The sequence below is a fragment of the Ptiloglossa arizonensis genome, chromosome 6 (assembly GCF_051014685.1).
Source record: "Ptiloglossa arizonensis isolate GNS036 chromosome 6, iyPtiAriz1_principal, whole genome shotgun sequence".
Lineage (NCBI taxonomy): Eukaryota > Metazoa > Arthropoda > Insecta > Hymenoptera > Colletidae > Ptiloglossa > Ptiloglossa arizonensis.
The window spans coordinates 22,388,624-22,415,449 of NC_135053.1; the positions used below are offsets into that span (position 1 = coordinate 22,388,624).

The 26,826-nt window shown below is 49.7% G+C and overlaps 1 protein-coding gene across 4 annotated transcripts; it reads right to left on the bottom strand.

Moving 5' to 3' along the window:
- Window positions 1-133: 133 nt before the first annotated feature.
- Window positions 134-25,237, bottom strand: LOC143148022 (uncharacterized). Of its 4 annotated transcripts, none has more exons than XR_012992385.1 (3): window positions 5,781-6,038; window positions 467-656; window positions 134-403 (listed from the first exon to the last, which is right to left on the bottom strand). XR_012992385.1 is itself a non-coding variant. In XM_076313863.1 (3 exons), exons 1-2 carry the CDS (start codon window positions 24,606-24,608, stop codon window positions 529-531), a joined length of 351 nt encoding a protein of 116 aa, XP_076169978.1. In that variant the 5' UTR covers window positions 24,609-25,237; the 3' UTR covers window positions 134-403; window positions 467-528. The 4 variants fall into 4 exon arrangements, 1 of the variants encoding a protein (XP_076169978.1); XR_012992383.1 differs by having other exon boundaries at window positions 5,761-6,038; XR_012992384.1 differs by lacking the exon at window positions 5,781-6,038 and adding an exon at window positions 5,110-5,719.
- Window positions 25,238-26,826: the final 1,589 nt, after the last annotated feature.

The window sequence follows — 26,826 nt, forward strand, 5'->3', positions numbered from 1 at the left end:
ACGATTTTCCTGGAAGTTCGTCGCGAGCTAGGATATTCGCGAGACTGGAGCTCGAGGTCTTCGAGTAGATCGACCAAGGACTTGGAAATTAAAGACTTGGAAATTAAGAATTTTGAAATTAAGGATTTTGAAATTAAGCATTTTGAAATTTTTCATTTTCGAATAAAAGTACATTTCCACAAATTGCTTCCTCGACGAGGGTTGTTTCTTTCGCGATCCGGTGCCCGTTTCCCGCGATTTCTGTCCTCGTGGCTGTCGCCATTTTGAAAAGTCCACGTATCGCGACAGTCACGAAGAACGATGATCCTACGAGGTTGTTGACGACTCACTTGACAAACGGAGCAATTTTCCATCGATTGCTCGAAACGAGGGCAATTCTGTCGCGATCTTCCGATCGAGGGAGCTGAAATTTAAAAATTCTCCGATTCATTCCCGTACCCTCTCTGCGCCCTTTGAAAACGCTTACCAGATTTGCCGTGTTCTATGAATCATATGTGTATAAACGGGCCTTCGAAAATAAGAATCGCGTCACTGTGCGCGATAAACAAAGCTGTAAATTTGTATCTTTTTCGATACTTCGTCTCGTGGAATTCTAATCTTCCGTGTTGGTAAACCGAACATTGGTGCGTTGGTTACACCGAACGGAACTGCGACACCTGTATTCCAAAACTAGGTTCAGTGCAAGCGAAACTTCTCTATTTCCTGTATAATAACAGCGTTATTTTTTCCACGTGTATTGCTCAATATTAAAATATATTCTAAATTATAAAAGCACGATCGATTTTTAATTCGAACTGTTTGTATATTTTAATCGGTGTATGAATCCTATAAGAAACTTTTTCGAAACGTTATTTCATCGTATCGTTTCAAGGTGGACTCACAAGATTAATTTCCTCACGATTTGTGTTAGGTCGCGAAACCAATAATCTCGAAAAATATTCACGGCGAGGCGAAGACCTCGAATCGAAATAAAAAAAAAAAACTATAAACATTTTCTCATCGTTTTACGCGCACGCAAGTTTACGAGGTCCGGGGGCACCGTTTCTCCTGCAACCTGTACGCGATGTTTTCCTACTTTCTCTCCCTGTAGCGTTCGTCGTTTGCAAATTCTGCGCTCGGGGTTACGTATGTACGAGCGGTTAGCGCTGGATCTTGTTCTTTGACCGGTGTCCATTTCTTCCGTGTTGACGCACCGGGGGGTAATAAACTCGCGATCGTATTATTATCGCAAGTTCGAGAGAGGTCCGTAGATGGTGGCCATTTGCGTGTCCTGGATCGTTAGCGAACCCCGATTACTCGATCGATCGGTCCAACCGCGTCGATTTTCGTCCGACGTTCGACCCGGCCGACCGACCAACTCCACTCGTTTACAGATATCTCGAATCACAGTTTGTACGCACGCGTTGGAATTTTAAATTTTGAATTTTGAATTTTGAATTTCGAATTCTTCTGGAAATAGGCACCGAGAGTCACTCACTCTGTCCACAAACTTGTGAAATTTCGAACTTGAAAAATCGATCAGAAATTGACATCTTCGCCCTGTGAAAAATATTACATCGACTTGAACTTTCTCCTCTTTCTTCGTTTTTTTCGAGCGGAGAAAAAAATTCAGTGAGCGTTCTATCGAGTGTCGCTCGTTTGTTCATTACGCTCCTACGAATAATCTTCGTCGAGACGACATCGTGTTCTAGGTATCTCGTGAATTTTTCGTACACTGGTTTTCAAGACGCGCGATCGGAGGAACGATCGAGAATTTCGTACGTGTACGATCCGGGTCTCTCGGTTCGTGGTATTTCGCGTTCCACGTGCAATCATTTTAATATTCCGAGGGTTAGGAAGGATCGAGCGTTCCATTGTGAACATGCACGCTCGACTGGGCAAGAGAAAGTCGAGACGGGGATTTTTGGCGCGCGTTTCTTTCCCGCGCGTGGGAGGGAAATTAAACGAGAACCGTTGTCGACCGACGAACCTAGCGACTCGCAGTCACGTACGCGATTGCAAACAAGCACCGAATCGACGTTTTCGTGCGATCGTGTTCCTTTCTCCGCGACAGCGACCACGGATCCTTAAACGGTTACATCCCGATCGAATTTCGTTTCCAATTCGTTTTCGTTCGCGGAATGAACAAAAAAAGGGGAAGTAGAAGAAGAAGAAAAAAAAAAAGAAAAGAAACAGAATTGGATCTCCTCGCAACGGACGAGAATTCTCACAGGTGTTGACCCGTCGAGGCGGTAAACGAGTCCAAGGAAAAACGGGTGCATCAAAATTTCCCGTGGGCCTCTCGGGTTGCGTAACACCGTGACGGTGCGCGCTAATTAAATTTAATTGATCATCGCGCTGGCGCCACGAGTTTACAACGTTTCTGCGTATCAAAGGGCGCCGAACAAGGGCCGTGCCAAGTTACGCGTCGTTAATCTATTCCCAGAGCGCGTAAGAATGCTCGAACGTACCGGGCCGGGGAATCCGCACGTTTTTCTAACGGGGACGATTCGAATGAAAAAAATCAAAGTCGCGGCACGATCGCGAAGCTTCCAGCTCTGGTAAACGCCGATAAGTTCGTAGCTCCGAGCCCAGATTCCACGAACCGTTGCACCGATCATTACGGTTCGAACGAATTTATTTATTCCCACGCTGCTCGCGCCTAGATACCGCTTTTAAATACCGGCGCATTTTACGAAAAACGTTTTACCATCGACCAGGAATAGTTATCACCCAGATGGTGTAATACACCACGGGGATACAACCCGTGGAAGATTTATTTTTCTTTTTCGTTTATTTACGAGCTGAACGCTTTGGCGAACAAAAAGACCGAACTATTATACGGAAAGTAGGTAGCTAACGGGCGCGTAACATTGTTTCCGAAAGTAATGGAAGAGATACGTTCAACACCGTTTAATCTATTAAAGTTAATATATATTTTATCGAGACTCTAAAATCGAGCATCGATCCGTGGAATTCTAGTCACGGTGCAAATCATGTGTGAGATATATTTAAAAAGAACCTGGATAAAATATCGGGACCAGTTGAAGATACCGTTCAAGACTTCGAAAGCTGAAAGTAAACGAGCAGGTATTCCGCGACGCTCGAGAGGCATTGGATCGGGAGAAGATAATAAATGCGAATAATCGCGGGAAGATAAATGGAACCTGGTCAGGAGAGACGAAGGGTGCTTGTAATATTTTCGAATCGCTCGAATATTTCGTATCCGAAATAGAAACGACCCACCCGATGCGGGTGTCTCTTTATTCTGGTGCCTCGATCGCGCGGTCCCGGTATACGTCGCGATGATTCAACGTCGTCTCGAACGCAGCGATCGCTTAGTATTTCGTTCCTCGTGAACGTAATCTCTCTTTATTTCGTTCCTGCGAATAATCTTCGTCGAGACGACATCGTGTTCGACGTATCGCAAATTTTTCGTACGCTCGTTTTCAAGATCGCTCGTCTCGGAACGATCGAGAATTTCGTACGTGTACGAGCCAAGTCTCTCCGTTCGTTGTATTTCGCATTTCACGTGCAATTATTTTAATATTCCGAGGAATATTAGAAAGGATCGAGGATTCTATTGTGAACGTGCACGTATCCTCGAAAAATCGCTCGAAAGTTTACCAACGCGCCAACGTATCGTGGACACGGATACTCGCGCGGGAATGCAAAATTCGGACGGTGGTAAACAAACAGGAACCGCGCTGGAGATCGCGGTGACGCGGGGGGGAAGTATCGTACACTAGGGGGGAGAAAAACAACGAGTTTATCCGTGGATTGCGCAACGCGCGTGCGAGTCGCGAAATTGCGCGTCACGCGGCAGGAAATCAGGCGAGAATCGCGAGCCGCGCGGCGAAAACTGCTTCAAGGCTTTGTTTCGTCAAACCGGGTGACACTTTAACCCACTTTCTTGCAACGTTGCTCCACGGACCAGGCGAATCGATTTTCGTGCACGAAGCGTAATAGGAACGAGAACCCGACGATCCGAGCGATTGCAACCCCGGTCGGTTTCTTTGCGTCGTTGTTTCGCAACCGAGACGATCCATAGAGCGGATCGTCCGCGATAGTTCCATCGAGTCGTCCCGTAAATAATTCGAGTCTAGTCTCTCGTTTGGATCGCTCGTAAATCGTCACACTTTTCCCGCCTCGCGATCTCGATTTTATCGAAAAAAGAAATGAAAGAAATATCGCGACTCGCGAACGGTGAATTAACGCCGAAAATAGATTTCACGGGAATAAATAAACGTTTAAAATAGACATTAGATTACAGGGGAGGGGAAATTACGGCGGAAATAGATTTCAAGGGAAGAGACGTTCGAAATAGATACTCGATTTTGGAGGATAATACACTCCGAGTGGCTAATAAAATTTCCGAGTAACCTATACCGAAAATAGACGATAGATTTCAAGGGGTAGATACACCGAGAATAGACACTACACATCGCCGAAGAATACGCTCGAAATAGATGATACATTTCGGGAAGAAATCTAGCGAACGTGGATACCGTATTGCTGGAAAATACGCTCGAAATGAATAATAGATTTCCCGGGAGGGAAATTCGGCCGTAAATAGATTTCGGGGGAGAATACGTTAAAAATAGATCCATTCGAGGCGACAAATACGTTAAAAATAGATAACAAAATTGTATGGTAAAATATTCACCGAGCGTAATAGATTATGCAGGAAAATACGCTCGAAATAGATTTCGAGGAAAATGTACCGACAATGATCGATAATCGTAAATAAATTATTCGTTTCCAGCCGGTTGGAAAAAGGGAAAAATACACGAGCTAGCTCGCGCGCAGCCACGATACGTACGTACGTAGGCCGTAGAAACGCGCACCAGGCGGACAACATCAACCGGGAAGAGCTGATTTATTCCCCGCTAAAATAGATACCAGGGATTACGAACGAACCCGCGTAACTCGACGCGCGTCCTTAGCCGTGCATTAGCATCGACGTAATTCGCAATCCCATTGCTACGCTAATGGCGCGTACGCTTCTCCGAAAAGCAACGGCGGCCAATTGACACGTGTAAACAGTGGGTCGCGTTCAAACGTTGCGATCGAACCATTCGACGAATTCCCGAGCGTCGAGTAGCCGGGTGTCGCTCGGGTGCTAATTACCTGCAACACGAGTCTTCCGTGCTCGCCTCGATTCGACGACAGAATTCGCTGCAATTGCTACGGAGAAGATCCACGCGAATCGTTCCAGAGTGGCCCGAAACGCGTACCAGAGACCGGTAACCACTACAGGCTGTTTCAACGAGACGAATTTCGACCCGTGGTTCGTCCACGGTAATCGTGACTTTGTTCTACGAGTATTCTCGAAGCGTCTCGATACTTGGACGCAGTCGCACGGTAAGACCGATGGAATTGATGCGCAAATTCGGAGAAATTACGGGGAATCGAGCGACGATAGACTCTCGAGTTCCTTTTACGCGAAAACAACCGATAGAGAAGTTACCAGTACCGCGATATTGTTTCGTCCGGATAGACTCTTTCGTCGTCATTCAAATACACGTTTCTCTCGATCTCGTTGCACCGTTCTTGTGATTTTCAACAAAAATTTCCAACGCGCTAGACCTCGCGTTGTCGTTTCGTTAGGACAAAAGTAACGAAAATCACGAGGCGAAATCATCGATTTTCGTATAGCCGATTCCCTCGATCTTGTTTCCCACCGTGGTGTATTTCGACGAGGTTGAATTCCGCGTTTGAAATTTAAATCGATCGAAAGATAAAATGGTAGAAACGTTCGTAGAAAGTGTTACGTCGCACCGTGAACCGGGAACGCTGACCTAGGTGTCCGGGGACGTCGTCTCGGAGCGTCGCGTCTCGGATGCACCCGGTTATCAGACGCGAGACTTTCCTCGATCGTGCGATTAAAACTCGACAGGGTGGTGTCGTCCACGACACTCGGTGACTTTCACTCGTGAGTTACGACGGGGGTTACGAAGTCTCGCGTACCCCGAAAGCCAGCCGGTAAAACCCCCCGTTTCGAAACATCCTGTACAACGTATGGCGCGCGGAGCCGGGCACCCAGTTTATGTAACACCGTAGGTATACCTGTCGGTAGTTGGCGGTGTGCGAGCGCGGTCACACGCGCACCGACACGCTCCGCTCCGCGTCCGTCCGCTCGCCTAGCTGCGCACACGGACACAAGCGTCGCGGTCTCGCGCACGCGAGCTCGCGCCGCGAGAACTGCGCCGCGACCTACTTGTCTAGGCCACTGTGTCTGCCTGCGTTTCTATATGCAGCTTATGTTTTGCGTGAAATTCGCGCCCGCGCACCGCCGCTCGCCTTCTCGCCCGCCCGTCCGCCCACTCGTCCGACCGAACTTATACACTTTCCTGCCAGATTCCGAAGAATCGTCGGTCCTCGACGAGGCGGATGCGCATCGCGATGATGGTGATCGAGCCGCGCGCCCCTACCAACTCGCGTTGAAATTTCTTCGCGCGAGAACTGTTTGTTTGTTTAATCGCGCTCGAGTTTCTCGTGACGGGACGTACGTCGCTCGATTGATTCGCGATCGTCTATAGTATGTCGAGGGAAACACACGGGTCGGATAGCTGTTTAAATACTAGGAATGGTACAAAATCGGCAATTTGCGCGTACCAATGTGAAATACACGGGAAGTACTGGTATTTTATCGAGAGCTTTGGATTTTCAAGGGAAGGGAAAGTCCTCGTCGTGGATGGAAATTCTGGATTTATTGGAAAATTTTTTTCCAAGAAACGTAGCAGAGAATCGAAACAAGAAATTTTGTCTCTCCTTCGAAATTACTCGAAACGATGATCGTTGGATACTATCGGTTAATATCGCGCGGTAGTACCAGGAAAACTCCGAAGAGCTTCGAGTTTCCATCTCTCGGGTATTCGAAACCGATGAAGACAAATAGGAGTCCCTGGTCTAGGAACGTTCGCGCGTGTACCCGTTTAATCGAAACTACGGGACGCGAACGGTTCGAGTAAATCTTCTTTCGTCCCTGGAACGTATACATTGACGGTGGAATGTACACAGAGACAAGTGTACGACGCCTGGACGGAGCCAACGTAGACGCGAGGCGTCGTGAGAAGATCTCGACCCGGTCGACGTCGTCGTGACAGTCCGGTCGCCGTTTTGAAAGTAAATTGCGCTTAAACGTCCCGTCTCTCGAAATCTTCTCCGCGGTATCATTCTTGCCGCTACGCGAATCGTCGCCTCGTGCCTACGGATCCATCGAAAACAGGATGCATTCGCGAATTCGAGAACGCTTCGTTCGTTCGTTCGTGCGCTCGTGCGCTCGTACGACGAATATTTGTCATTCGCGGAGACTTCGACGCTGACCTCCTTTCTAATTCTTATGACGCGAAGCATTTGAAGAATTTTGTTTTCACCCGACAACTTCTACTTCGCGGCAATCTCTGTAACGCATCGCGGTAAGTGACCATCACGCGCGCAGCTCGATGCAACTACCCGCGTACCTGCTTACCGCGGATAAGTTAATTAGCTCGGTCGGGGCATCGATTTTTTCATCCGGCCGCGAGATCGTCTCCGTTGTAAATCACTGGAACGATGCTTCTTCGAATCACCGGGACGAAATCGGGTTAATTTACCCGGTCGTCGAGAAGTCGGTACGTTCCTTTTCTAGACGCGACTACCGTTTTGTATTTTATGGGAATCGCATTGTTCGCGGATACATTTTTCAACGCGATCGAGAGATCGTCCCAGACTAATAAACATCCATCTGGATCCCCTTACGAGGCAAACGAGATCGTCCCGGGCTAATAAATATCCATCTGGGTAGACGTTTCCCCCTCTTCGCGTGGGAAAACCAGGTTAATTCGTGTAATCGTCGAGTAATTACTTTTCTGTATTTCGATCGAACTACGTACAGTCAGTTTCACGTCATGGAGAGATCATCCCGGGCCAACGAATATCTCACCACGTGGGTATTCCTTTTACGAGGTAAAAGCGGGTTAATTTACGTAATTGCCGGAGGAATTACTTTGTCGCTTCTCGCGTCGTTGGCGTATTTTCGCGTTTCGCGAAAATTACACTTTTCGCGTTCCCGAGATCGTCCATCCGTCCGGGCCGTTCCTCTCGCGGTGGCAAAATTAATTTATACAATCGTAAAAGAACGACTTTATCACCTTCGCAGCGGGTACCGTGGCTACTTTTCATCGTTTCATCGTTCCAATTGCATCCGTCCCACCGATACGTTTTCCGCGTCCTCGAGGAACATTCGTCCCGATCTCACGGAACGTTTATCCGCTCGGGTCTCTCCTCACCGAAAATCGCCTCCCGATCGATCGTCGCGCCGAACGATCCTGTCTCACGAGAGCCCGGTGACCCGGTTCACCTCGAAAACACGATAACCTGGTTGCGAGCGATTAGGTTGCAACAGTTCGGTTCGCCGCCTAGCCGGCGAACACGTGTCCCTCGGTTGCCGTAATAATCGCCACGGCTCTCTCCCCGCCCCTCGGTCCGCAACTGCCCCCGAATTCCCCGGATACGGTCCTCGCGAACGCGGACCGGAAGACGCGTTCGCGTTCGCGTTCGCGCTCGAGCTCGAGCTCGGTATCCGATCTCGCGTGGTCCTCCGTTGGTAGCACCGGGATCGTCGTTCGGTATATCGGCGCGCGGCTCGCGCTCTAAACAACAATTAAACTACAGTTACAAGCGCACCGGATTCCGAGGAATCTGGAACGCGACTGTAAAAAGCAAAGTAAGCGGCCGCGCGGTACTGTTTCTCCGTCTCGCGGTCCGTCGTCTCGAGTCGTCTCGCGTCGTCTCCGTTCTCGATTCGCCTGTCCTTCTCCCTGTCTCTGTATTCCCCCCACTCTGTCGTCGAACGTCCCGCGACGACCACGACCACGACCCAACGACACCGCGACGACCGTGTTCCGTAATCGCGATTCCGGGTTGCGACTGCGACGACCGTTCCCGCGGAACGGGACAGAGAAGCGGAGGGGTAGAGGGGAATGCTTTCGCGTTTCGCGAAAGAGGAAACGAACGAGGAGAAGAATCCGGGAGGAAAAGTGGCGAGTACGCGGCCGAAGGTGGGGAAAGGAAGACGAAACGGGACGCAGCGGGGAAGAGAAAGAGAGAGAGAAAGGTGACCGTTGGGGAGGTGGGGTGGGGTGGGGGAGGTAGAGGGTTAGCGAAAGAAAGCAAGTCGGAGGGGTGGGGAGTACGTGTAGGGAATTTCTCCGGTAGCCGGTCGGCGATAACCGGCGAGCCTTGGGTTTCTTCGGTCTGGGTGCCGTGGCGCGTCGGTTGGTGGTGCAATTTTGCGCAATGCAGTCCGGTGGGCTCGAGCGGCTTGGCAACGCAAGCTCTCCTACACCAGGTCGAGGATGGTCGATTCAGGGGGATCCAGGCGGCGCTGTCGGCGGTGAGGATCGCGCGAGCGACTCTCGCCGCGGAGGGACACGGTGGGAGGAGGATTTGTTTGTAAACAGTCCGTGGCAAGTCGAGTTGCAGATCGCGGACGTGGAGGTGGCAAAACGGTTCGAGCGGCCGGGGAGAGCCGGGAAGGACGCCGGGAAGGACGGGGGCAGGAGGGGAGACTTTCTCCCTCCGAGGGTTACGTAACCTCGCCTGCCGCGCGCCTCTCGGCCGTCTGAGCGCGTTGCGGGAACGACCTACTTGACCCACTGTCCCTACGCGCGGCCTCGACGAGGATCCTAGCGGCGAGGGGGTCGGAGATCGGGGGACCGGGTCGCCGACGACCGCTGCACTCGACCCACTCGCGGCACCGAGGGTCGTCCTCCGATCGCCGATACCGAACGCGCCGAGCCTTTGCACCGACCCAAGTTTCTTTCACCGATCGGTTCCCGGTACTGGTGCGTTTCGTCCGATCGGGAGACACGCGATGGCTCCGATTTTTTCCACGCGCTCGACGACGCTCGACCTTTTTACTTCGACAGGTGTCTGACGACCCGGAGCGCAAGAACCGTGAGAACGAACGGAAAGGATACCGGTGTCTTCCAAGTCCTCGTTCCGTTGTCAAATTTCGGATTCAAATGTTCGTTACGATGCACAGGTGTCTCGCGTATTCGCAATACAGCGATCGAACTTCACGCGAACAGTGATCCGCGTTTCTACTGACCGTAGAAAACTGAAAAGTCCCTAAAATTGAACGCAGATCGTTCCTCACCGACACGTGGCGCTAACCAAGTCATCGTTCCATTCGTTCCAACACGTCCCGCTTTGGAAACGCGGTCTTCCGGTGCTCCCCGAGCTAGTCTGTCCACCTCGTTCGTTGGAAAGGTCGAAAAAGAACGAAACGCGCGAGTTATTGTTTCCCTCTCGCTTCGATGTTTGCCCGCGACGCGACAGATGTATCGATCGGTGTCGGCGCGACGGAAAAATGACCTTTGAAATATGCTCGGCCGTTGCGAAACCATTGTACATCGGTGACGCGGTGGTAAAGTGGGAATCGGCCATCGGGCCGAAACGAGCGCGACCCGACTGAATAATTTCGAGGAAAGAATTTTACCGGGAACCTCGAAAGCAAACGTTTTCCTCGTAACGGTCAACGTTCCCCGCGATTAGTAATCCCGTGAGCGCGTTCTGCGTCGCGGGAAACGACGATACCGCAAACTTGCGCGCGCGCGAGCGCGGATCGGGATCTTGGCGATATTTTCTTCGAACGAGCGCGCATCGTCTTTTCGTTTCTACGATTCGTCGCGGTCGACGAATTCGGGGAACCTTGACGATCGGAGCACGTCCGTACCAAACACTGAGATCCTCTCGTCGTACCTGGATACGCATTTTGTTGCTCCGGATAGTTCGAAGAGAGGAAATTTCCACCGCGAGGACCGTACACCGCGACGTCGTTGAATCGCGAGTATTTTCGTCTCGGTTGTTACTTCCCTCGCGATTGAAATTCATATAGATATCCTAGCGTCCTCCAGGGATTCGTAAACGTTCGAACGCACGGCTCGAAGAACGTTCCCCGTCTCTTAGTTCCAAAGGGGGTTCGACACGACGGAGCGATCTCGAAAGTGCATACATATTTAAACGTTCGATTTCTAATCCGAAAACGTTAAAACTGGTTAAATACCGTCGAGAACAAAGACGTTCCGCGCGTCACGGTCGCGAAAAGAGAAACTCCCCGCGAATAATAGCGGCGGTCTCTAGCTCTCCGGCCACGTTCTCCGTATCAAAATCCGGAATGGATTTAAAGCGTTCGCGAAGCCTTCCAAAGCCAGCTATATACGCCGGCGGTAAGGTAGCCGGTAAACAATGACACGGTTACGTTTATGTAATCCGGACTTGTCCGACGCGCAGTTCTTGCGCCGGCGATAGACGCAGCTCGTTCGTGATCGCGCGGATCGCGCTCCACTGGCAGGAAAAATTAAAGAACGCGTTCGAGTGTGACCCATTCGGTGGAATTGTTTTTTCCTTTTTTTTTTTTATATATATCGGAACGCGCTGGTGCAATTCGGGTCGCTACGGTCGACCACTGCGCTCGACCCACTCGAGATCCGAGCGAGTCCGCGTCCGGCCCCGTTGCTACGAATTCTCGAATCCGCGCGGACGCGGAGCGTTGAGAGGCTCGATTGCGTCGAAACGGCCGAACGAATTCGAGCCTCTCGTCTGGAAAACTGAAATCTGGGATATCTTAAAATAGTCCCCGTTCGAAGTGACCGATCCTTCCAATTGAAAAGCTACCGATTACCGTCGCTGGTAACTCCGTTCGAACGAGACCGCGCGAAACGCGTGAAATTGGATCTCGGGTCGTGGCTCGTGGACGCGGAAGATTTCTTAAAACGTAGGTAGAACGTCTTAAAATAATCTCCGCGCGAAATGACTAATCGTTCCGATTAAAAGCTCTCGTGGTACCATCGGTGGGAATACCGTGCGAAGCGATGCCTCGATTTCGAATCTCTTCGATCGAACGTACGCGTTTAAAGGTACGCGGTACGCGCGGGTCGTGACTCATTGTCGCACGTGTTACACGCGGCAGATTTTCAAAGTCGTTTATTATTTTTAGCACAGTCGAGCCGCTGCGTTATCGACGCCGTTCTCGTTCTCGGTAAACACGGTCGAAAACGTCTTCCATCGTAGGTCCATCCACGTACTCGGTCGTTTCGCCGCGCGAATCATCGATCGAGCGAAACGCCACGACGGGATCGACGCCGGGCCACGATTACGGGCCAATTAATTCTCTATTCGGCGATACGCGCCGCGTCTACGCTCGAACAATGTACCCGGGATCCTTGGCGCGTCTCGAGCGAACGTGGAATCCGCGAATTTCGAGGGTGACTCATTTCGTCCGTCAGCGAGCGAACGAGCGAGCGAGCGAGCACTTGGAAGCGGGTCGCCACGAGCGACTACTGCACTCGACCCACTCGAGAGAGACCGGAACGAGTCGTGTCCGGTCTCGATGTTGGTAATCCGTAAATAGACAGAGGTCGTTGCCAAACCGTCGCTAGTAGATTATACGGGGAGCATCCGAACGACAAGAACACGGAACACGAAAATAGTCGAACGACAATTATAATTCTACGAATCGCGGCACCGGTTTTTATTTCCATGAAACTCGAACGAACGATCGTGCTCGATCGAACGCGAATCGAGCGAACCCAGAGCGAACCAAACGTAGAAGCAAACAGCGAAACTAAAAATAGAGGAACTCGAGGGAACACGGTGAAAACGAAACGTTGAATCTCGTAAAGCGCGATCCGCAACGTTTCCGTGTTTCACTCGCCGGTACCGCAACGATTTTTCTCCCCGAGTTTTGACACGCTCTCTTTTCGCAGCCGCGAGGGAAATAGCTGTTTAATTCGTTGGGAAAAGTACGCTCGCGAACGTATCTCCGTCGAGGAGATTCTTGGCTCCATTTGGTCAAATAGAAGGCAACGGAAGCACAAAGTATTCCCTACTACCGGCGAAGCCAGTCACGGACCGACCCATTTCGTACGGTAAATCCGCAAAAATAGACGCGTACCATTGCCAAATTCGTAAGGGGGATATATGTACGTGTATCGCGGGGCAAAGTTCCGCGAACGATTCGCTTACGGAAATCGTCTTTTCCGCGAGTCGCGAAACGTTGCCCAAATAACGTCGTAACTCTCCCAGCGACGAAATTCTCTTGCAACGATCGCGAGAGCGAGAGCATTGTTTACGAACACCGTGATCGAACTACTACCGCGTTCCCTTATTTACCGAAACCGTTACAAAAGAGATCGACGGTTTGAACAGCCTCGAGAGCAATTTCCATCCACGATTATTTCCGAACGATCCCCGTGCTTATTCGCGACCGAGCGGCGAAAACGTTCCGGCAACATCGCGAAGCGTTTATTGTTTTTTCGACCCACGACTCGCGTTGCGAATCGGACGTTAATTGTTGTTTCGATAACCGGAATCATCGACGTCGATTCGATGGCATGCTCGAACTTCGATTATCGTTTCTCGAACGAACGCGGATCTTCCATTAGAAATTCGACGTTTGTAACGTCTTCGTAACGGTAAAATTTTCTTCGCGGGAAACTTTCCTCGCGTTGAACCCAACGAAGTAAACACAGAACGCGGAAAACGTGGAGATGCGAGAAAGTACGCACCGTGTATAGTTCTCTGTTACTCGATTTACGTTAAGATTATTTCTTGTTTGATAAAGTATCGTAGGGACGAGCTTTGCCCGAGCGAATCGCGCAAAATTTCGATCGAGTGAGCGACTGTTTCGGTAAATCGAGAGCTCATCGAAGCCCACTGCGAAAGACGAAAGATGAGTTGTAATGTAACCAGCGACCGATATCGAGAAAAGGTTAAAAAAGAGTTTTCGAGAAAACGTGCGTGTGTGTTCCGCGTGACCTTGCGCAGACCCTATATTTCCATGTATAATCCAGAGGGAATATATTATTATAACAGAAGAATAGGCATATTTTCCTATACATATATATATTACTCTACAATACTCGCAAATATTTTCACTCGCCCTTCCTAACCCAAACCCTATATTTCCATCTGTAATCCAGAGGGAATATATTATTATAACAGAGAAATAGACATATTTTCCTATACATATATACACATATATTACTCTACACTATCTATCGTGTATCACTGTTCGGAAGATGCTGTCAAAGACGCGAAATTTCACGCGTGAACGCCTCAGTTCGATTTTCATTTTTATTCTTTTTTTTTCTCCATTCGGGCGTCTTTCTCCTTGCGCGAAAGTTTCTTAATTATTATTCTAATTATCGGTGGGAGGTCGTGGCGTCGACCGGGCGAATTTATTCGCGAGGGGTCGAAATAATCTGCCAGGAATAGTAGTCGCGTCCGGCAGACGCACGCCGCCTCGGTCTGATCATTTCGGGAGTGACCTACTGCCCTTAACTGCGCGCTCGCTCGATCCGCCTCGAGCTACGCAGCGGCTCGGAACCGATCAAGCGCGGTCCGACTAAATAAATAAACACGGTCTCACGGTTGTCAGCGATAGGGGGTTTAGTCGCGTCGCGAGTTAACCCTTTGCGGACGGGACCGTTCGGCCCGTGTGAAACGATCGCGTTGCAAAATCTCGAAAAAGTACGTTAACGCGACGACGAACGACTCGCGATCGGGATCGACGCGCGTCGTTCTGTTTCGGATTTTTTCACCATTTTCCACGATCACTTACACGAATTCCAACGTAATGTAATAGAAACGAGAGCGAAAATTTAAGATTGTCAAGCTTTGGAAGAATGAACGCCAACCGAAGAATTGCCGTTAAAAATATCTCGATTGTGTCCGTATTTCTCGACTTCGTTTGGGAACGATCGAGCTTTTCCGTGGAACGTAAACGGATAGTCTTCTTCGGTTAGTGTGTTGATAGATTGAAGAAAAACGACGAACGCGTTTCTAGAAACGTCCGTATAGGTGTATCGTATGTACTTGTAAGCGTGGATAGGAAAAAGAATACGCGTCGACGGGTACGGAGTTCCAAAGTTTCAAAACGTTCGAAGCCAAGGACATCTTTTCGAAAGTATGTCGCTGGTTGGTGTCGTATCTGGCGCGTACTCTTGAACGTTTACGCGCGAAATCGAGTTTCGTTAGGACAGGACCGACGTCCATCGCGAACGAACGGTTCACGTTCCGTAAACAACGAAGCGGCGAACGATCGAAAAATGGAAAACAAGTAACCGTATTTATATAATGCATTGCCGCACAATATCTGGCCGGGCGAAACCTGATGTGAAACTTCGTACGTGTTGCGTCAGGAATGAAAGTAGACCCGTGAAATGTCATACTCGCGAGTAACGAACATTAACGGTAGTTAAGAAAAGTAAACACCGTGTGTAATACACATACCACGGAGTTTCTAGCCTCCGCTGTATCAATTAACCTCCGTGGGACTTAAAGATCAAGGAAAAAGAACCGCGCCATCTTCGCCGCGGCGAGCCGAGCCGAGCCGAGCCGAGCCGAGCGACACGGAATTTCTCCTTTCGATCTCGGCTCGCCGACACCGATTAATTCGCGACCGATCTTACCGGGTGGGACCTGATTAGATTTCTGACTGTTCGCCAAGAAGAATCGTTTAGAAAACACCGGTTACGAGGCAAGCGTGGGAAGGATACTCGAGAGCTAAACTATCTCGTGGATTCTTCAAAGTCTGCGCAGCCTGGTAGAAAATAATCGGTGAAAAGAATTATCCATATTTATATCCTACCAAGACGAAGAACCCACTGACTACGGATCTTAACGTACAACCTACGCTCTGTGCGGATGACCTTCTCCCGTATCGAGCGTGCACGCATTCGTAACGCCTATGGGCGTTTACCGCACGTCATCGATCGTTCACAGTCGCCGAATCAAAGAATCGTACGTTAACGCCTCGTTTAACGTTCGAACATCGAGATGGTTGAGTATCGATGTACAGTCGTTGATTCTTCGCAAATAACCATGCAAGCTGCTCCCGATCGCGAATCAGCTCGACAAGCGTTATTCCCGCTTTGTCGTCCATGGCCCCAAACGAATGCTCAAAGACATCGAATCGATGATTCGACCACCTCGAAGGAACTCGCGTCTCGATGGATGGTTTCGTTCTCGAAACGAAACCTCTGGAAAGACGACAGCACGATCACGATGAAAACAAACGCGATCGGGTAGGACGAAGATAATTTCCCTCCTTCTCTCCGCGTAATCCATCTTCCGGGCCGTGAACAACGTTACGCAACGTCATCAGTGGGGAACGTCGCTCCAGGGAACGGAACGGAACGGATGCCACGTTCCTGGGAAGTCACGTGCTCGGCTGGTCCTACGACCTCGCTTCGATACTTCTCACGATCCTACGGAAGTCCTTTCAACGCGTACTTACGGAACTATCTACGCTCGTCGAATAATCTCTCTCTCTTTGTCTTTCTCTTTCTCTCTTTCTCTCTCTCTCTCTCTCTGTCCGTCTCGAACGAAAATTCCACGGCCGTGCAATGGTCGCGCGTTTACCTTGACCCAGGTCAGCGGAGACTTATCGAACGGCTCTTGACACACACTTTGTCCGACATGTTTGTCGCCGTGTTTCTGGATCGCGTACGCTCGCGCGCACGAGGCGAACCAGTGACACCGCGTGTGATTGGGTGTTTCACCGCGTTCTCACACGTTCACCGTAGCGATCGACGCTTCTTGTTTACGAGGCGGCCGATGGATAACGTTGTTGTTCGTTCGGGACGGAGAACGGCGTTCAGGATGTCGAAGTGGACCGCGTTTACGACACGGTCCGGGTTCCTCGGTTGTTTCTCTTTTTCTTCTTTTATTTTTTCGAACGTTCGACCGTCACGACGGAAAGGAAGGTATTTATCGGTTTATAGCGCGGACAAGGCCGATCGTTGATTCTTTAGAATTCGATGGCTCGACACGGCCAATAACGAGCAACGTGACGCAACTTCGTCACCGTGACCGGACGCGGAGGAAAACTGCAACTTCTCGAATCGGTTGGACCTTTCGATTTGGTTGTATCGGGTCGCTAGCGAAATACGGTAACCGTGACACGGACGATTCGTTTCATCGAGGTCCGCGTCCGAGTGTACAAACCTCGCACCGACCCCGTGGTTTTCTCCGCTCCGAAGCTGTCTAATGGCGACTGGGACGTGCTCGACGGATCTGGGTTACGCTCGCTGTTGCTCGTCGTCCACTTCGTCGCAAACGAACAAACACGAATTTTCTACCGTCCGATCGACCGAACGCGGTGAACGAACCACTTATCATTCGTCTTATTATTTCGTCGCCTTTTATTTCGAGCGACAATCTTCACCGATCCCCGGTTCCGTATTTACGCGTTCGCTGCGCGAGCGTCACCGCTCCGAAAAAGATCGGTGACGTATTCCCGTTGAATAGGCTGAAGAACAATCACGGTGTCTTCTCTGGCAAACAACGACAATGGTCCGGTTTTATTTCGAGCCACTTCTCTCGTACAACCGAGAACGGGTTCCTCGAAGGCAACGAGAGCGACTTCCGGCTCTCCAGAAGTTGAAAAGACCCGAGCTCCCACGTTTTGGCTACTCGGTGTTGTTTACCATTTCAGAGATCGACGAAAGGACAGGTACGAAGAAACAAACGGAACTCGGTCGAAGGTTGAACAACTTCCGTCATCGTGGAGTCATCGTTGACCACGGGACGTATCGTACCATGGTGATCTGTTCTCCATCCATGGTGTTCTCGATCTCGTTCGATTTCGGGCCCGTCTCGTATTTATCCACCGGTTTCCGGTATCGACGACCAAACGACTCGAAAGTCGTCCCCGACGACTACGCCTAGCCACCTGGCAAATCCGGTACTCGTATTTACCTGTCTGTATTCGTCTCGTCCTTCTCTACGGTCTACGCTCGTCCTTCTCGCGCGCTGTCAACACCTCGATCAGCTGACTCGTTCTTCCTGTCCGCTTCCACCAGAATCGCGCCAAAGCTCTCTCCTTCTCCCCCCGAACCCTCCCCGCTCGCGTAGCCTCTCGATTCTCGGTATCGTTTTTCCGACCTAACGGCTTTCGCTCGACACCGATTGTGTCATTGCGCTTATTACTCGTAATTAGCTCGTATCGAAGTATCCGTTCGAAGGAATCCGTTTTTTCCTATCGCGGTACGTTCCGTCACCGACAGATTCCGATTCGTCGTGGTACACCTTATACGTATCTTGGGAACACCGATGGACGAAAGAAGAGGAATTTATGGCACACAATATGGAATTTGAAACAAATTTCTCTGGAAAAACGGTCCGGAGATCGGTAATTTCGAAAGAGTTGATAAATAGTAGGTTTTTCGATAAGTTTCGTCGTTTTTTACCATTGTGAACAAATATTATGACACTTTGGCTTGGAACAATTGTAAATGTACGAACGAGTCGATAAATCTACGCGAAACGGTAATACCATGTTTAGAAAAAAAAAAAAAAAAACGACGAACCTAATAGATTCTCGTTTCTCATCGAACGACGAAACTTATAGAACAACCTGTCGGACGAACGAAGAATGTTTAATGAAACGGTGACTCTGGATTCCGAGTAATTCGAAGGAAACCGCGTGTGCTAGTTCGTTACCGCGAGAACTCGAAATAATCCCACGTCGTCGGTGGGAACGAACGAAAAATCCTCGGTCGGGGCATCCTTTGAACCAAATCCGTGCTCCCGTAACGTAAAAAAGGATGTTTCTCTTGTCGCGTGTACATCTTATTCCCTCGCGAGAGTGAATAACTGGCACACGGGATGACGGAGATCAAAGAATTTAAATAAAACACTGACCCTGGATCCCGTGGAATTCAAAGCGTAAGCGTGTACACGGCGTACGAGGGAACTCTCTTCGAAACGCTGAGAACTCGTACCAGTCCCACGTACGTCGGTGGGAACGAAAGAAAAATCTAACCCCGTCCCGCGTTGCGTATTTCTTTCAAAGCAAATGCGCCACCTCGGACCGTACAATTTAATCGCGACACGTTGCGAGCAATTGTTCCACGCTGGAATAAACTCGCTACGAAATTCGTACACGGTAAACGCTCGAACTTGTTTCCTCTCGCAACGGCCGATTTACAACGCGAATCGTTGGAATGAATGCAACAACGATCTTAAGGGTGACAGATGTCGATGTCAGTTTTAAGAACTGTCTCCGTACAAGGGTCGTCCGCCAAATGGTTAACGGTTTGACCGTTTTCCTTTTGGTTTTTCTTTTCAGTCGAGTTCCAAGTCCAGAGTCAGAAAGACCACACGACACTGTCGTCGTTCACATCAAACCACTGTATAATTGTTTCTTCGGGCTTTGTATTCTTATGTGTACAAATTCTATATTACTGGATACCTGCGAGATCCCTGCATATTATAATAAACTACGTATTATAATCTGAACTTTACAATAGTAGAATACACAGTTTAAGGTAGAGATTGTTTCCAAAGTGCTAACGAACGAAACTTGTGCAGAGAGCGAACGTTTCGTCAAAGAGAAATTTGAAAAAGTCGTGGAAACACCCGAGTTGCAACTCGGAGAACAGTTTCGTTGCAACTGGGAGAACCGTTTGCAACTCGTGCGTACGAGTGGCGAACTCCGGTCCCGAGTTGCAACCCGAAGATAGGCACGGAAGTGTTTGGCTATTTTTCTTTTGGGTTTTTTCTAGTCAGTTCCAAGTCGAGATTCACGAAGACCACGCGACACTGTAGTCATTCACATCAAGACGTATCACTGTATACTTATTTCTTCGGACTTTGTATTCTTATATGTACAAAAACTATACTACTGGATACCTGCGAGATCCCTGCATATTATAATAAACTACGTATTATAATCTGAATTTTACAATAGTAGAATACACAGTTTAAGGTAGAGAGTGTTTCCAAAGTGCTAACGGACGAAACTTGTGCAGAGAGCGAACGTTTCGTCAAAGAGAAAGAAGAAAAAGTCGTGGAAAGACCCGAGTTGCAACTCGGAGAACAGTTTCGTTGCAACTGGGAGAACCGTTTGCAACTCGTGCGTACGAGTGGCGAACTCCGGTCCCGAGTTGCAACCCGAAGATAGGCACGGAAGTGTTTGGCTATTTTTCTTTTGGGTTTTTTCTAGTTCAGTTCCAAGTCGAGAGTCACGAAGACCACGCGACACTGTCATCGTTCACATCAAGACGTATCACTGTATACGCATTTGTTCGAACTTTATATTCTTATATGTACAATAACTATACTACTAGATACGCGAGATCCCTGCATATTATAATAAACTAGATACTATAATCTAAACTTTACAACGCGAATTGTTTCAAGATACCCGAAAGCTTTCGAGTCGAGTGTCCCGCGAGAATTATAATCTCCACATCGAGGTGTTTCGAAGCACCCTTCGAGCCGAATCTGTGCCACAGCACGTAGAACGAAAACTGAGACGTAGACTGAAAAGTATCTTCTTATTCCTTGTCTATTTTATCCTCTCAAGACGGAGGTAAACGAGCAAGAATCGCGGTTCCCATACGACGTTAAGAATAAATTTCAATAAAAGTTCGACCCGGTGGTGTAACTCGTAAGAAACGATTTTCCACGTTTCATCGCGGGGAACTGTTCCGAGAACTCGAAATAATCCCCGCGTCGCTGTCTCGGGAATCAACGAAAATCCTACTCCCCTGTATCGCGAGGACCGGTGAACGCGTGTCAACTCGCGGGTATGAAGTACATCAGCGCCGGTAATCCTCGTCTCGTCTCGTCTCGTCTGGTCTCTGTTCCCCTCCAGCCTGAGCGGCTGGAAAATCGTCCGTGAGAGTAGAAATCCAGCTCGACGCGCTCCCGAAAGCGGCGAGTCGACCGCGTCGCGGTTCCCGGTGCGGAGAAGCGGTTTCTCTCGTCGCGTAGAAAAACCGTGGTCCGTTCGATGCGAGGTCAATCCTACGAGGAAAGATCGACTCCACGATGCGTAGAAACGCGAGAAATTTCGTCGCGAGTGGACACTCGTCGTTCGACGAACTCTACGTAGTCGCGAAATAATTTCGTAGGTAGGTAGCTCGACCGTACACCCGTCTTTCAGGGAACAATGAAATCCGCTCGGCGTACGAACGCCTCGAATTTCCTGTTTACACGACTCGCGGTGCACGCGAGGGGTGTGGTGTGGTGTGGTGTGGGGGCAGAGGGTGTCACGGTGGCTCCGTATCGCGAACGTGCCGCTATTCGCGCGCTGGCTCGCTCGGTCTCGCGGCTCTCGCGCGGTTCCGTGCGCCAGTGTGCGCGCGTATCGTCGCGCGACAAAGGCGTCGTTGGCTTCATTCACGCCCGTTCGAGGAAACGGGGAAACCACGCGCGCTGGAGAAGTTCACGAGGAAACGAGAGAGGCGGCGCGCGAGACGCGCATGTTTATGCTCGCCTCGCCTCGCCTCGCCTCGCTTCGCCTCGCCTCGCCTCGCATCGCCTCGCCTCGCCGCTATTTAGCGGAGACTTATTTATAAAGCGTGAGCGCGCTACCGCGTAGGAGGCCCCGGTATGCGCCTATTTCCTCGTAACCGTCGCCCGCGTGAATAGAAAACGCGAATAGCGCGCGCGCTAGCCCGTCAATGTCGCGGATATTCCGCGCGAGAGCGACAGAACGAGCGAACGAACCAGCACGAGAGTTTCTTCCCGATGACACATCGGCGCGAATAACACTGGCCGATTTAAAAGCGGCTGTTTTAATCGTCACCGACTCGCTCGTAATTGCCCCGCGCCTGCTAATAATAGAGCGTCGCGCGCCCGCTCGCCCGCGTACACGCTTCAACGACGTTCGCGCGGACGCGTTCCTTCGATGATTCATCAGGATTTTTGTTTACTGTTTACAACGCGCGAAACACGTCCCCGATCGTGGAAAGACGATTTACACGCCCGGGATTTTCCCTGGGAAATCAACCGTCCCGATATTACTCGCTTTACGTTCCAATCGATCTATGGATACCTACGTGGAAATTGTGCGCGAATTTATGCGTTGATGAAACAAAAGGAAAACGACCGAGTCGCTCGTAATCGTTTGCAAATTTCCAGTAGTAGATTTCGAAGTTGCATCGAGTTCTTATCTTTTGGGATCCCGTGTGGAATATTCTATGCAAGTTGGAGTATTAATTAAAAGAGAAAGAAAGAGATCGAATCGTCCGTTTGAGAATACTGCGTGGCAAATCAATGTAATTTAATGTGAATTGCTGGAAAACGATATCGAAGATTTTTGTTACTCCGAACGTGAAATTTGAAATTCAAAGTGGCGGGCGGTCGAAAAGTAAACTCGCCTACGAAATTCATCCTCGAGCTCGGTGGTTGTTTCGTTCCGGTGATTTATCAACGCGTGAAGCATTCGTTCTTCGTTTATTAATTTTACGCAACGTTGATACCGAGTTCGTGACTTTTCGCACGACGGCGGTTCGTAACGAAGTGGTTCCGGTTCGAGGTCGAAAATTTCACGGTTCGATACGAAATTTCTCCGTGTTATTTTTATTCCCGGCCGCGAGACGAAAACGAACGAAAGAATGCGCAAAAAGCCACGATCGTACGATAAACAGTGCGTCTGAGAATGTACGGTAAAAGTCCGGAGCGAGCGCGTTGGTTGCATTTTGCGAAATCTCGGCGACCAGTTCCAGAAACACGATTTCGAGGTAAACGCGTTCGAGCTATGTTCGCGAGTACACGTCGACCTTTGATCCCGGTGTGTACAATAGCGACGTGTGTACGCAACGAGCTACCAGACGTTTTACCTCTGTATCCTCCTAGAGAAGAAAACTGAATCGCGGTTACCCGATTCTTCGCTATCTCGAATCGCTAAGAACGCGCGAACAATGACACCGAAATACCTTAACCGAGATCGAATCGATCTCGACACGGTTCTCTTAACGCGTAGAACCTCGACCACGGAAACGATTCATCGTTCTCTTCGCGCGTAGAACCTCGACCATCGAATAGATTCATCGTTTTTCTTTTTTTTAACGCTTTGAACATCGACCATCGAACCATACGACCGTAGAACCTCTACCATTAACGATTCTGCGGTTTCTTCGACACGTAGAACCATGACCGTAGAAACGATTCATTAATTTTTTTAACGCGTAGAACCTCCGCCATTAAGAAACGTTTCTGCGGTTTCTTCGACGCGTAGAACCATGACCATAGAAACGATTCATCATTTTTTTAAAGCGTAGAACCATGACCATAGAAACGATTCATCATCTTTTTTAACGCGTAGAACCATGACCATAGAAACGATTCATCATCTTTTTTAACGCGTAGAGCCTCGAGCATTAACAAACGATTCTGCGGTTTCTTCAACGCGTAGAACCACGACCATAGAAACGATTCATCATTTTTTTTTAACGCGTAGAGCCTCGACCATCGAAACGATTCATCATCTTTTTAACGCGTAGAATCGCGACTATCAAAGATTCACCGTTCTTTCCACGCGTAGAACCTCTATCGTCGGAAAATCATTCGGCGTTTCTTCAACGTGTAGAACCTCGAACATAGAAACGATTCATTGTTCTCATCGCGGGAAAACAGTCTACCATGGAAACGACTCGTCACCTTTTCAACGAGTAGAATCTCGGTCATCGAAGATTCACCGTTCTTTCCACGAGTAGAACCTCCATCATTGGCAAACGATTCCACGGTTCCATCAACGGTAGAACCATGACCATGGAAACTATTCGTCATTTTTTTCGCGTGTAGACTCTCTACTATCGAAACGATTCATCATTTTTTCACGAGTAGAATCTCCATCATTGACAATCGATTCGGCGTTACTTCCACGTTTAGAACCTCTCCATCAATGGCAAACGGTTCCATAGTTCCACCAACGGTAGAACAATGACCATGGAAACTATTCGTCATTTTTTTCGGCCGTAGACTCTCGACCGTGGAAACAATTCATCATTTTTTCACACGTAGAATCTCCAACACTGACAATCGAATCGGTGTTACTTCCACGCTTAGAACCTCCATCATTGGTAAATAATTCTGCGGTTAAATGAACGGTAGAACCATGACCATGGAAACTATTCGTCATTTTTTTCGGCCGTAGACTCTCGACCGTGGAAACAATTAATCATTTTTTCACACGTAGAATCTCCAACACTGACAATCGAATCGGCGTTACTTCTACGCTTAGAACCTCCATCATTGACAAACGCTTCCCCCGGTTCCATCAACGGTAGAACCACGACCATGGAAACAATTCATAATTCTTTTCACAGCGTAGACCATCGAAACGATTCCCCGAATTTTCTCCCGTATCGTAACGTACGTACCGCGATGCTCGCTGGCAACGACAATCGCCGAGCGTACGACGCGCGGGAGAGCCTCGAGCGACGTAGCGTATTACGCGATAATCGACGCTAACTAGCCGCCATTAATTATTGGGTCACACGGTTCTCTCCTCAATCCGACCGTGAGTACGGTATATTATGCGCCGGGTCTATTAATAGGCGTTTTTATCACGGTGGCCATTGTGAACGGCGACGCTCGTAAACAGCGCTTCTATATTTACCATCAGCGGCGGCGGCGGCAGTGGCGGTGGCGGCGGTTGGTCCCGAGAGCAGCACAGGTGTGCGCGTCGCATACCTGGCCGATGTAGCTTTTAAAGGTGCGTGCACACACGCGCTGTCGCGCGTACTGTCGCGCGCGCCGCCTGCTGCGTTGTAAACAACGCCCGTGGGAGCCGCGAACACAGCTGATTCACATTCCGCGCGCGAGGCCAGCCTCTGGGTCATCGACTAACGAGCCGCGCGCCAGATTTTACGGAACCGTCGCGCAACGCGTCGGCGTACGAGCAGCCCCCTTTCGTGTACGCGGGAAATTAACGCAACGGAAGCTGCAATCGTCCGTACGGTCTATGAAAACCCGGGGGACGGTACGGGACGGTGGTCGTTTCTCGACGAAACGATCGCGAGGACGGAGCCCGCGATGATTTACGAACCTCGTTCGTCGTACACGCGATACACGCGGAGAACGCGGAGAACGCGGAGAACGCGGAGAACGCGGAGGCGGTTACGGGGAGCAGCGAGCAGCGTTACGATAAATTGCGTAAAGGACGCGTGACGAGCGCCGAACCGCGCGAGGTCGAGGTAACCGCTCGCGAGATATATTATTCCTCGCGCTCGAGCCCGATTTCCGTTCCGATCCCCTTTTCCACGTCTTCCTCCTCCTCCTCCTCGGTCGCTATTCTTTTTTTCTTATTCTTCCATTTTTCGTTCGTCCGGTACCTCCCTCCCCGTACGAGCATAGACGTCTCTTATCGAGATCTCTCTATTACGACGTCCATCGACGGGGACACGTTCGACGTGTGTTTGCCTCGCTCGGATTCAAGGTCTGGTTTACCACGACAACGTGTACGCGCACGCGCTTCGATTTTAATCGCGGTTACTTCCCCGAGACTTGTTTATCCGATTCGTTCGGGAGTATTTCCTTTGTTCGCGGTGTCTTTCCACCGGAACACCGTGGACCGTGATCCACCGTGAGGTTCACCGATCGTCCATCCCGTAACTGTGCCGATGGTAACCGTTCGTAGAAGTTTCACCCGCTCGGAGCGTCGCTACGCGATAAATCTGTAATCACAGGGCCGGGGGACCACACGATTTTCACTGTCGCGCGACAACCGGATAAACAAATACGGCTCGGCCGCGAAAGTACCGTCCCGCGTGCACCGTGAGCGAACGCGCACACCTGTCCGTGAGTAGCGCACACGAGGCTCTCGAGGTCGTAAACAACGCGGGATGGGAACGCCGCGCGCCACTTATTCGCATTCCTCTCGCGGCACTGTCTGCGTTTATTACGAGCGACGGCCGGAAGGACACCACTCGAGTGCAACGTTTCTTTATCTCGTTCTATCGTACAGGATCGCCGCGACGTTACACGCGACGAGAGGACTCGACGAACGCGGTGGACGAATTTTTTTTACCGAAGAAAATTGACCATTGCTCGAAAAACAAGGATCTTACGCCTATCGAGTGTTTCGTCTCTCGTTATTTATTTATCGCGGATGGAACTCTTTGGTACTCTTTCCCCTCCATTAATGGTGGGGGAAATTTTACGCAAGCTCGAATAAATAACGCGAACGAAACGATGCAGGATCGAATCGGATAGATTTGGAGGAAATAAAAATCGTACTGATCAATTTCCGGATGGAAATAATCGTAGCTCGTACGATACGATTGAGCTCTGCACGCGCAATACTGGTTCGATGCGCACAAAAGAAAACGTCTCGGAGCTGGCACGTTCAAGGAGAACGGTTCGACGATGGTTGGACACGATGCGAGACCTTGCAAACGTAACGCGATTCCCACCGCGAGAGGATGAGAATAGAATTTTGGAAAATCGTTGGTATTTCTGTTTCATTCGTCGCCACTTGCGCTACTTTTTATCGTATCTACGCGTGCTAGATATTTCCTGCTGTGTCATTCGTTTGCTCGTTTCTCTTTGCGTTGTACAATACCTCTTACCGTAGCTAATAATCGACGCGGTGTATTGTTCGCAACGATATTTACCAATGACCGGTGTTGTTACACTTACGATAACTCAATAGCGTAAGAGATATCGAGTTCGAGTAGTGGTATTTACTCGGGAGTCGCGATAAACTCGATCGATTCTCAAAGTTGCGAATGATATCGATGCCCTCGCGACACCGTTTGAAATTCGAACATTTTGAATTTTAATTCGGGCCATATTTCACCGCAGCGCTGTACAAGCTTCGCGTTTCTTTTTCGAGGCGAAGAACGAGTTCGACGAAACATTTCCTCGCGATAAGTATCGTAAGTCACCGGTGACCCCGTGGCGCAGAACGTGTTACCGTTAACATTGGCTTCTCGTTGCTCGTACGCGTAGCGTCGCGGAAAATCCACGATAAATCCGTGAACGGGATCGCGACACCTCGGTCGTTTCTTCTTTGTTTTTTTTTCTTTTTTTTTCGAGAGAAAAAAGAACTCGTCACCG

Excerpts from the sequence above, each read along its gene's own strand:
- LOC143148022 (XM_076313863.1), bottom strand. The coding sequence starts at position 24,608 with ATGACCCAGAGGCTGGCCTCGCGCGCGGAATGTGAATCAGCTGTGTTC. Across the intron at positions 657-24,385 it reads TGCCGCCGCCGCCGCTGATG|GTGTCGCAGTTCCGTTCGGT; the intron begins GTAAATATAGAA and ends TTTGGAATACAG.